This window comes from Tyto alba, unplaced genomic scaffold, assembly GCF_018691265.1.
Source record: "Tyto alba isolate M040663 unplaced genomic scaffold, T.alba_DEE_v4.0 Super-Scaffold_10, whole genome shotgun sequence".
Lineage (NCBI taxonomy): Eukaryota > Metazoa > Chordata > Aves > Strigiformes > Tytonidae > Tyto > Tyto alba.
Window position 1 is genome coordinate 27,881,327 of NW_024881262.1, and position 12,074 is coordinate 27,893,400.

At 54.1% G+C, this 12,074-nt stretch overlaps 1 protein-coding gene across 2 annotated transcripts in view; it reads left to right on the forward strand.

Annotated features, from left to right (window-relative positions):
* Window positions 1-627: 627 nt before the first annotated feature.
* The window catches only part of EPHB1 (EPH receptor B1), an 84,929-nt gene continuing 73,482 nt past the window's right edge, over window positions 628-12,074 (forward strand). For both annotated transcript variants that reach the window (XR_006165633.1, XM_032992567.2), the window contains exon 1: window positions 628-856. Coding sequence is in view for 1 of the 2 variants with exons in the window: in XM_032992567.2 (XP_032848458.2) it covers window positions 799-856 (58 nt within the window). In the remaining variant the exon portion in view is untranslated. The remainder of the gene's footprint in view (window positions 857-12,074) is intronic.

The window sequence follows — 12,074 nt, forward strand, 5'->3', positions numbered from 1 at the left end:
TGGGGGCTGGCGGTGACAGGGGGACTGCTGTCTCCACAGCAAAGGAGGGCTGCTCCCCTGCTGCCGGGTGCCTGTCTCGCCTCGGGCCCCAGAGTGATGCCCTGCAAACGGTAAGGGTGCCAGGAGAAGGCAAGAAGCTGAGGAGGAGGCAAGAAGCTGAGGAGATTTCCCCTCCCGCCCCCGCCATTGATCTGAGCCTGAGGTGGGAGCAGCCATGTTTTGGAGGGGCCAGTGCACCCGCCTCGGCGCGGGGCTGCCTGTTTGCTCCCGCTTCCTTCTGCGGGCACCAGAAGGGAGCTGGACTTGCGGCGGCCGGAGCCAGCCGCCCCGCTCCCGGCTCTCCCCGTCCCCCGCTCTGGGGCCCTGCGGGGCGGGCTCGGGGTCCGCCCCGTCGCGGGTCCCGCTGAGGGGAAAGGACCGGAGCGGGGGGGGAGGACGAGGAATGTGTGTGGGGGGGTAGGGGTGGGTGGCGGCGGCGGGCCGCCAGGGGGCGCCGTCCCCCTTCGGACGGCAGCGCGCGGCGGGCGGGGGTGGGGCGGGGCGGCGGGGCGGGCGGCGGGGATTGGCGGGGCGGCGGTGGGGGGCGTGGTCGGGCGGCGGCGGGGGCCGGCGGCGGCGTGGCCGGGCGCCCCACTCGCGGCGGCGATGTGACCCGGGCGGCGTGGGGAGGCGGCGCGGTCCCGTCCCCCGGCCCTGGCCCTGCCCTGCCCCGCGGACGCACCCCCATGCCCGCTCACGGCCGCCCGCCCGTAGCGGCTGACGCCTGCGGAGCAGCGACGCGCGGGGCGCGGGGAGGCGATGGCTGCGGATCTGGTGGTGCTGCTCTGCCTGGCCGCCGCCGCGGCCGCCGTGGAAGGTGAGGCGTGGACCGGGAACGGGGCGGGGGGTGTGGGTGTGGGTGCTGAACTGCGGGTCCTCTGCGCCCATCGCCGGCGTGCGTGGGCTGGGAGCGCCTCCCGCGGCGTCTGCAGCCGGGGAAACCGGCTTCCCTCCTGCCGTGCGGCGTACCGGGGGGCCGCAGACCCCGGGGGCTCGCTGTCGGCACGGCCCGGGGCCGCCGAGATCCCCTTGGCACTGCCCGGTTGTGCCCGCAGCCCGGGGGAACTGGCCCGCGGGCGGTGCTGGCAGCCCGGGGCTCGCCCACGGGCCCGTGGGTGGCCTCGGGAAAGGGCAGGGGTTGTATTTCCAGCTCTCGGGGACGGCTCCGGGAAACCCGTCCGGATCCGCGTGGGGCGGGCGGGCTGCCCTGGGTCCCCTCCCCGGCGGAGCCCTGGCCGGGGTGGCGGTGGGGGACACCTCCAGGGTCCCCTCCGGATCCCCTCCCCGGCGGGGCTCAGCCCAGGGCCGCAGTGGGGGCCATCTCCAGGGGCCGTAGGACTGCCTCTGGCCATCCTCTTCCTCCCATGCCTCTCAACACCCGTGGGAGCTCAGGACAGCTTTGTGGAAGATGAGGACGGATGCCCCAGGAGCTGTGGGCAGGGGGTCTCCTTCCCTTGGGTCTCACGGGGGGGGGGGGGGGGGGGGGCCGGGAGGCGGCTTGGCCCGTCGGGGCAGATGTGTGCCCATCCCTTCACCAAGCTCCGTGCCGTCGGGCCGAAGTCTCTTCCCTGTCACCCACCGGGTCGTGGGACTCGCCGAGCAGCGGGACGGTGCCCACAGCCGAGACCCGGCCTCAGGGCGGTGGGCCTGGCAGCACCACCAGCTCCCCCCAGGCTCATACTGGTGCTGCATCCCTTCTCTCTGGCTGGCATGCCTTTTATATTGCTTATATATATATATACACACATTTTTTTTTTTCTTCCTTTTATTTTACCACTGCCTTCTTTTTTTTCCCCGGTACGCAAAAGGGCTTGTGGCAGGGGTTCCCCAGCGCTTGAACGGTGGCTGTGAGCGGGGGACACGGTGCGGCCCCTCGCCCGTCGGCAGCGAGAAACGCGTGGTTGCGGGGGGTCTGGTGGGCGAACGGGGCTGCTGGCTGGCGTGGGGCTTGGCCGCTCCTCGGCGGGGATGTAGCTGATGTGAGCATGGTTGGAGCTGCCTGGGGACCGGTGGCTCAGCTCTGGGCAGCGCGGAGCTGGTTCAGGAGGTGGAAGGCTGCTGTGATGGTCTCCAGTGGGGTGGGAGCGGGGTTGGCCGCAGTTGCCCTCCGCTCGCAAGCACGCCTGGCGGGCAGGCCCGCTTGCTGCGGCGCCTGCTCCCCACCAGCTTTCGGCTGATCCAGGCGTTTGCTTTTCTTCTTCCTCGAGCTTTCCTCCCTCTTTGCGTCTCGGCAGAAATAACTTGAGGTGGAAATGCTGATGCCTTGCCTAATCGTGATGCAAACAGGCGCGCGTTTGCTCGGTTGCGGGAGCCGCACGTGAAAACGCAAGACTTGTTAGCGGCACTTCGCTCGCCGGCGCTTGCAGCGTCAGCTGCTTGAGGCAGTGCCGAAATTGTGGCTGGCGGGGAGTCCTTGGCTCGGTCCCTGTCTGAGAGCGCTCCTGGGCGGCGTGTCCGTGTGTCACGCAGGGTCTCCCCTGGCTTGCCCCAAGCCACCCGTGGGAGCACGTGCTGGGCTGGCAGAGCCAGCATCCCTGCCCGGGACCGAACCTGTTGAAGAGAGGTGTTATTTCTACTCTGCTGAAGAAATTACTTGGATAGTAAAGTAGTATCCTGGGAGAGATCTGAGATTTAAGGGAAAATTTTGGATGGGGAATTTCTGAGGCAGAGAGCAATTGAATCTGATGTGGAGTTAAGGTGACAGTCTCCTGGCATGGTCGTATAAAGAAAACACCTTTTTATGGAGCTTGCTTAAATCTTATGGATCCTCCTGGTGCAGAGGTTGAATTTGCTAGATTGCAACGTGGATTTCTTTAACTGAGCTGAAGCATCTCCTAGAGCCTGACCCACCCTGGGGTCTGGCTTTCTCCCTGGAGTGGCCACGAGACTGATTTTGCTGGCAGCCCTCTCTGGCAGCAAGGCAAAGCCACGGCTGAAGCCCGGCTCTGCCACGGGCTGCAGAAACAGCTGAGAGAGGGATGGCTCCCTGCATCCCAAATCAGCCACCGAGACAAAAAGTCTTTTTTTCCGGCATGGTAGGGGGGAGACGTTTGGGGGTCTGGACCCAGTTGGAGGGGGAGGAGGATGCAGCCGGGGTCAGGGCTGGGGCTGCCTGCAAACATCTCTCTTTATCCTCCATAAAACCTTGCTAACTCATTGCCTGCGGCACGCAAACCTGGGGATAGTAGGGTCGCTTATCTGAGTTTTCTTATGGTTACTTGATTTTTACCAAACCCTGTGGCTTAGCTGACCGTTTTCTGCTGGACACCTGGATGTTTATAGTAATTTTTCATTTTTTTTGGTGGCTTGTGAAGAGGAAGAGAGACGTGAGAAGATGACAGGAACAAATACTCCATCTCTCCCACACCCTGCAATCACTCAGGAGCCGCTTGCGTGTGCTCTCTCTCGTGTTAGCTGAACCAAATATAATCACATTTAGCATATAGAGAGGGTGGTAATGGGCCGATGTTATGCGTTTTACCACGGGAGCTGTTGGAGTTTGAGGTGTCGGTAGGTCAGATGGGGCTAATGTCCATTTTGGTGCAGCTCTTCCACATACGCTATTTAATCTACCTACCTGCTTACCTATCCATCATCTCCCTGCCTCGCGCCTGCTCTTTTTAAAAAACAGTTTTTTCTCTCAGTTTCCTGTATGGGTGCTTGCAGCATCACAATAAGCAAAGCACGGGAGGGGAGGTGGATAGCCCTGTTCTGGGCTGGAGGATCCAGCTCGGTTTTGCTTCCTGTGCTTATCCTCTCTCTTGCCTGCCTGGCCTTCGGAACCGCAGCCCGGGAGAGGACGGGGCATTTGGTTTGAGAGCGACATCCCTGGCTGCTGCTCCTTGTGTGCCGCCTGCCCCGGGCACCATCTCTCCTCCCGTTTTGGCTCGGGATGCACACATCTGTTGCAGGCATCCTTCGGGCTTCCTCTGCTTCCGCCAGGCTCCGGAGCGGTGCTGGTGCCGAGCAGGCTGAGAGCTGGCGGCCGCCGCGCTGCCCTTCCCGTCACCGCCTCGGCTTCCACCTCTGGCCCGGCTGCTTCACCCAGAGCAGAGCGGTTTTCAAGGAGAAGTCTTTCAAGAGAGAATTTTCAAGTGCTAGTACCCTGCACGGGAATTTGCAAGTGCCAGTATCCAGCCATCGCTTTACTTTTTCTGAACAAACTATCTGGGGAAGGAAAAAAAAAAAAAAAAAAATCTTAGGGGAAAAACCTTATTCTTGGCACGATGAGTGAGCCCAGATCTTGTCAGCCTGAAGGGAAAGCATTTTGTCAAGTCATGGAAAAGGGACCTGAGTCTGCAGATGCCTGTGTTGCTTTCTTTTGACTAATTGCTGGTATCACTGACTCATTATGCCTTGTCTCAGTCTTCCTCCTCCCTTCCAGTTTCCCTCATGATTTGGGCTTGGAGATGGGAGTGAAGGAAAGGCAATGTCCCGGTGTCTCTGGAGGTCCTGCTGGCCCAAAGCTGCAGGTGACCTTGGTGGCTCACGCCACGCAATATGACAAAGTGCTGGAAAACCTGGGAAAGGGGGATTTTTGTCCCTGGGATGCTTCAATGCGGCTCAACTTGTGCAGAGATAGCTGTGGTACGGCTGTCCCTGAATCGGCGTCGGTCCTGCTCAAACCCATCTCGTAGGCGACTTCAACTGCATCTTAATTTCATGTTGGTCTCCTTCCTTAAGGTGAAATGCTTGATTTATTTTTCGCTCTAATTAAAGCTTTGAATTTCACTTTCCCCAAACGTAGCGCGGCCGAAAGTTGAATAACTTACAGCGCTCTGGTGGCTCGGCTCAGGAAGCCTATTAGAGATGAAAACGAGCGCAGGCGATGATGGAGAGATCAGAAAAGCAGCGCTGAAAATGGAAAGCCTGCCGGTTGGGTTGTTGTTATTAGTATTTATTTGATGCTGAAGATGGTCTTGGAGCAGTTAATGCAAATAAGGGCCCTGAAAGAGCTCTCTGGAAGGCAGGTGTGGAGAAGGTGGGGTCTGTGATAAATACATCTATTTTTCTGCTCTTTCTGTTCGCCATCTCTGTATGGAAATTGGGTTGTTGTTCAGTGCTCCCATGTGTTTAGTGGCCCTTTCTGCTGTGGCGTGAGCTGCTGGTGGGGGGGGGTTGCAAGGTCGCCTCTCACCCATCCATGCTGCAGCTCCTGACAGAACGGGACAGAGCAAAAACCTTACACTGGCCTTAAAAATCAGAATAAAATACTAATGTTTGATGATGGAGTAGCCCGAATGTGTTCGTCTGGTTCTGGATCCAGGCCATGGTGCTGAATAATAGATAGTTTCTAGCAGAGATGGGTTCTGCAAGCTAAAGAAATACTTCAGATTTGGTGAAAAAGGGAAAACAGTACCTTGGGCAGTGGATAACTCGATGCTAATCAGGTCAGCAAATTCTTGGGGACGCTGGTCCCTGATGCAGCAGGAGTGTGATGAGGCTGATGGAAGAGATGCTCGGAGCAAGGCTGAGGCTCGTGGGGTGCTGCTCTTGTAATGCCTGTGGTGTGTGCTGTACCGCTCCGCCTGAGAGCCAGCCAGCCTGAGGAGGCTTTTTTTTTTAACTCTCCGAGCTGCAGGTACGAGCTCATCGTACCCTGGCATGGAAATGGCTTCCTGCAGGAGCCCCAAACTTGTACGATATTGCCTGAAGTGTGCTGCAGAGCTCTGTTCCCTCTAAACAGACACAGTCAGTATAAGCAGTCATTTAACAGCACAGAGAGGCTGAGTAAATAGTTGGGGTTGGGGGGAGGGAATGTTTTCCCCAAATATTCATTAGAAGTTGAAAGCGCATTTCAATTTGACCTTGTTCTCTTTCTGCAAACATTCGAGCTATCAAGCGCAGCGCGCATGAATACTTGCACAAGGCAAATGTTAAGCTGGGGTGTTTGCTGGGTAGCAGTTTGGAAAGGCATAGGCTGGGTTGAAGTGTTAAGAAGCTGGAGCACGCGTTGCTTAGGGAGGTGGCGGGAGCCAGTGTGGTGGGAGTGGGCCAGATCACCCACCTTATCTGTGGATTCGGGGCCGCTGGTGACTGAGAGCACCTTGCGAAGCGGCGCTGGGTGGTGGGACTGGCAAATGGACCTGAATCCAGAAGACACTCGGATGCGTTGTGGGCCACGTGTGAACGCAGGGCATTTCTGCTGGCTGAGCCCCTGGCGTCCCTCCCCGCTTCCCCTCTTGGCGGAGGTTAGTGCAGGAGCAAATGCACTGAAAGGGACAGAGCGATGTCAGAGCAGCATCAGGAGAAACCTGGGACCTTGGGTGGCCCCGGGACACTGAGCTGGCTATTGCACAGACGAGCTTTTAGGGGCTAAAAACACAGTCTTTCCAAAAGTGAGCGGCTTGAGAGGTTGCTTGGGAGTGTGCAGGGGAGGGAGTGGGCACGGGGCTGATGCAGACACTACCCGCTAGCAGGTAGAAGCAATGCAGCCCTTTCCTTGGGGACGACGAGAGCAAACTCTTGCCCAAATCAGCTCTCCAGGTAAGTGGCAGATGTGGATGGGCTCCCTCTTACACTGCAAATGTGGTCACTCCCAACCACAGGTGACTTTTTTTTTTTTTTTTGGGGGGGGGGGTGGGTGGAATAGGGTGGGGTGGGCACCATCCATTTTCCACAAAGTCCCACCATGAGAAATGGTGAGAAAAATGGAACGTGTGTTTGTAGGAGCTAAAGGGTCTGTGCGTTATTTATTTATTTCTCAGAACTTTTGAATTATTAAAGCGTGTTCAGCGGAGATTAACTTTCCCTGCTCAATATTTATTATTGTTTCATTTCCCTGGAAGTTGGAGCTATGAGAGCTTTGATAAATGGACTGAAAGGTTCTGTAGTTTCTCTATAACTAATCCAAATATCCCCGTATCCTTTGCTGGAAAGCTAATTTGTAATTTCCTATGGTAATGCCGCTTAGTGAATTATAATGATACACTGGGGTCTGCTTTTCCTCCCAGTTCTCTGTTGGGGGAATAACGCTACCATCGGCAAATGGTGTGAAACCTGGAAACTGGCCATTAGTCCCCTAAATTTTTGGTCTAATAACAAAAATCAGGAAGTATGTGGACCATATGGTCCGTTTTCTCACGTCTGGGCTGGAAAGCATCCGTCTCCCCCGAGTTTGGTTTCTGCAAGGGGGGACGGGAGCGCTGGCCGGAGGCGTGCCGGAGCCGGCACCATGGGCCGATGCCGCAATCCGCCCGCCCACGTGGGTTTGCATCTGCGACCTGAGCCCGATGATGTGCAAAATCCCTGCTTCTGGAAACCTCTCCCACCACCCCAATTATAAACAAGTGTTATCAGTCTTTTGAATAATTGAAGAGGCTTTCTGTTGAATATTTAATTACAATAATATTTGGTTAGCGGGGGTTGTTGGTCTCCTTTTGTGCAATTGAGAATTGCTGCAAGAAAACAACCTGTTAAAAGAAAATGTTGTTGTCTATGATCATTGATTTTTTTTTTTTTTTTTTTTTTTTTTTTTTTTTAAGCTAATCAGTTACTCAGTAGAAATTGGTTAATTAGCTCAGCTCCATTAAGACTCTTTGGCATTTAAACTTGATGTTTCTAAATAATTATAGTTTTGCCTGCTAAACCCACAACCCAGGGTGACCTAATTACTATTAAAGCATACGTGCTTTGGTCTGGCTTTAATAAGTTCCTGCTGGGAGCCCTGCGGTGAAAAATCACAGAGGCAACAGTTCAAAGGGGAAGGGGCTCTGCATCGAGCCCTGGCTGAGGAAGACGACTTTCCTTCCGCCTTGTTGCTTCCAACCTAAACCTGGCAGGTGGGATGCTCCCAGTTTTGGGGAGATGCTCCCGGGGGGAGCCCCAGAGCAGCCGGTCTCTGCAGCCCCCCTGCGTCCTTGGGGCCGGCATCTCTGTGCTGTCCACTTCTGGGGAAGGTGGAAAGTGATTCAAGCAGTAACCTGAAAGAGGGAGAGGGTCAGGAGTGGTTTTAGTTAATGAGTGTTAATTTGCTTGTTTTCTCTTCTCAGTTGTTCCACTTAATAGGCAGCTGGTGTCCTTTCATGGTCTTTGCAGATGGGAGGCTGAGAGGAAGAAAAATACAGTATTAAGTTTATCTTGTTTTTTTTTTTTTTTTTTTTTTTTTTTTTTTTTTGTTTTGTTTTGTTTTGTTTTTTTTTTTTACAGTATTAAGTTTATTTATTTTATTTTAATTTGGGAATAGCCATGCCAAGAAATTAGGGATTAGTAAAGCCTCAGGTATGTGCTTATTAGTGTAGTGAGAAAAATATTTGATATCTGGGGAGGCATCCAGTCACTGTTACTGGTGTTGGAAGCTGCTTAAGCTTTAACTAGTTATGCAGCGAGTAAAAGTGGTGGATTAGGTAAGAAGCTATGGAAATCCTCACTTTTAGGCTGTTTCCTCCCATCCCAGTTAGGGGCTTTGCCACGATTTTAAAGTATGTTCTCCTGAAAAGTCCTTCTCTCATCCCGCCTGCCTCTCCGATGTGTTGGTACCGTGTGCCACATCCCAGCAGCAACCAGGCATCAAGTTTTGTATTATTAAAATGCAACCAGCATCTTTGTTGAATCTCTTTGAACAAGGCTGGGTTTTGGTTTCTTTGCCTGGCTATATATGTATTTTTTTGAGAGGGAGGACAGCTCAGCCCACCGCCCTCGTATTTGGCAGCACTGGATGCTCTCTGCTTGCGGCTCTGCTGTCTCCTGGGGAGCCTCTCCAGTTCTACAAAGCCCAAGAACCGTTGCACGTCTGTTCCTTTGCCTCCCTTTTCCTATTTTCTTTCCATTTGCAGGGCAGAGCTTGGGGACACCTTTTTTTGCCCGGCCCTGCATGCCAGTCCTGGTTCAGGGCAAGTCACCTTCCTGTCGCCTTCCGGGCTCGACTCCAGATGGGAGGGTGCTTCTCTTTGAGCCCCCAAACCTGGGAAAACAGGGAGGCAATGTCTGATTTTGAGCACAAGATCCATCCCCCTGCTCCCTGCCATGGGGTGCTGTGGGTGAGCAACACCCAAAATGTACCCCGGGTTGACAAAGTGGGAGGGACCCGGGGCCAATGTTGGTCCCTTTTCTTTAAGGCACTGTGGGTGGAGGGATGGAGCAGGAAAAGGCAGTAACTGAGGTTTTATGAAGTTTTTAAAATACTTTTTTTTTTTTGTTTCAATCAGAGGCTGGGGATGGGCCTTTGATTACTAGAGACCTCCACTTGTTTCAGCTGCTTCCTTAGCCGCGGGGTCGGAGCCGACTCATTATCATCCTCGCTTGGGTCCTGTTGATATGAGGATAATTGCTTTTTTGCTCAAAAGACATTAAATCACCGTGGAAGAGGCAAAGGGGTGTGAATTAAATCTTCCCTGGGAAAACCAGGAACCCAGCAGAAGAGTTTGAAAAGGAACTGCTGTCCTCGAGAGGCAGGAGCAGAACGGGGCTGGCTGTGGGGGTCTGCTCCGGTCCCGCTGGGCTCCGGCGAGGGGGACAGCCTGATCTACTGGGGACAGGCTGGGGCAGCCCAAAGAGATACCTGGGGGCTGCCCTTGGGTGGTGGCTGGGCACTTTAATTTGGCGTGTTTGTTTTTTTTTTTTTTCCACCCAACACCTGTAGCTTCATATTTCCAGATGGCCAAGGAACGAGGTGAACGTGTAGGGACAGAGCAGGAGCAGGATGCTCTCTGAGTGCTCCGTGTGGCACCAGCTCTGCTTTTCATTTGAAAGAAACGTGTTTGAAAAGAACAAAATTCAGCTTTTCAAAATCACCGGTGTATTATCAGAAGTCCCCCTTGTGAAGTTTTTGACTAGTTCAGGACCTTTGCCTTGCTTAGCATACCTGTGGTGCCTGCGAGGCTGCTCCGTGGGTGGTGTTTGCCCGTGGTGCGTGGCAGCACGGGGATGCCCTCACCACGGGGCTGCTCCATCCCGGCGCTCCTGCTGTAGTTGTTTCTAAAGCAGCAATGCTGGGTGTCTGCATCCTTTATGGAGTGCTGGAAACGATGGGTATGACCTGGCTGCGGGCAAGCCTGAGGTGCACAGAGCTGCTCCTCAGCCCGTGGGGTTTAGCTGAAGCTGTCCAGAAGCTTGAGGTGAGTGGGTGAACCTCCTGGAGATGCGTGGCCTTTGCTGTCTGTGCTTTGCACCTTGAGATGAAATTGCTGGTGGGGGGGGTCTAAGCCATTTGAGTTTGTCAGGCTCTCAACAGAGGCACCGTGAGGTCACATATAATGATGTTATTGGGACCAGGTATGAAGCTGTAAAGCTTTAATTTCTGGTTTAATAAAATATAGGAGGATCAGCTGTCTGCTGCGTTTCCTGGGGAGGGACATGCGGCTCAGTGCATCACACCAGGTGACCTTACTCTCGCTCAGTGAAATGGAGAAAAGCATCAGCTGTGCAGGAATTCAAGGCACCGATGCCTTCCTTGTTCTTTGGCCCCATCTTGGGTAGTGCCCTCCCGAGCTCTGGCTGTCGGCTGGTGATGCCCTTCCCCGCCCGGACGCCGACCTTGCGGAGGAAAGGAGGTTGGAGGCAGGCTGGTGGGAGCTGTAAGGTCGTGAGCTAATTGTGTTCGGGATCTTTCGAAAAGTTGGCTTTTATTATCCCTTCTCGTGCCATGCGTGGGTTATTACTGAAATGGCTGGCACCACCGTGCACACGCAGGAGTCTGCTGCGCTGAAAGACTTTCCCGAAAGCCTGCCGAAAGCTATAAAAAAGACACTCATTAACTTCAATGGGCTTTGGCTGAGGCCGGAGAAAACGGGCTGCTTTGAGAAGGATGCTGCTCAGAGCACCCTCTGGCTCTGCCTTTGTGTGCGGGGGCTGAGTGGGGACGGGGAAACCCTGACTTTTGCACGGTCCGGTCCTTAAGTTGTGAGAAAATGGTCCGGCTGCCTCTGACCAGCGCGACCCGCTCGGCAGCATCCCTGGGGCTCCCTGACACGGGGGGGCGATGGGTGGGTGCCTGCCTTACCCCGTGCCCCAATAACCCCCGTGTTTTCTCACCCCGTGGCAGGCATGGACCCCACCAGGCTGGTGTGTGACTCAGTCGCTCCCAAATGCAATCTCTTGAGTCAGCAGCCCAGTAGATTTTTGGCAGTGGTTTGTGGCAAGGCCCACTTTTATTTATTTCTTTAAAGCTTGGCGACGTTCAGGGGAAACTGGGGATTTCTTTGAAACATTTAAAGTATTCCTAATAGGTTACCTTGAAAGCTTTCTTCAGTCGTGAATGAATCAAAGTGCAAATGTTTATAATGCAACACCCACACAGGCTGGGAGAGGAATTTTATTAAGGCAGAAGAGTCAGAAAACAATAATAATAAAACATGTTTTATGAAGTTGGCAAGAAACTTATAAACTAGGTGAAGTTTTACAGCATATGAATTTGATACAAGTTGTAAATTTGAATTCCCAGGCTGGTCCTCGGGTCTTGCTCTTTATTACCTGAAATAACATTCTCCACTTTTAATAGCTGGCTGCGGCAGAGCGAACGCGGTTTTATCTTTCTAAATGATCTGCCGTGCGTGTCTTATGATCCAAGTTTCACCTATCCTGAAGACTTTATCCCTTTCCTTGAGTAGTGCAGTGACTGTTGCTAATTAGCAAACTACTGCTATTTGCTTTGCTGTGGCAGGGGGGACCTTGGAAATCCTTACATACACCCCCTGGTCTGGATTATTTAGGTTTTTTGGTTTTTTTTTTTTTTTTTTTTTTCCAGTAGAAACCACCTCCCTGTCTGGTAAGAGAGTAAGTTTTGTTAAGACCTCAGCAAAAAGGGACTGATAAATCAGTGTATTGCACTAATACCCCGCTGCGCTTCCCCGCTCGTGGCACTGCTGGGAGGTTCGTGGGCGCTTGCTGGGACATTGTTGAGAGGTGACTGATGGCCTTTCGAAGCGTCTGGGGCTCTGTTGCTGTTTTCCCAGCAAGGAAGTTTCCTTCTGGTGCAGTCCAGGGACTGGTGAGATATCGCTGCCTGAGCTGGCTTTGTCCCTGTCCCGGGAGTGACCTCCCACGGGTGGCATTTAATGACCCCCCCCCGAGCGCCCGCCGTGCCTCTGGCTCCTCTG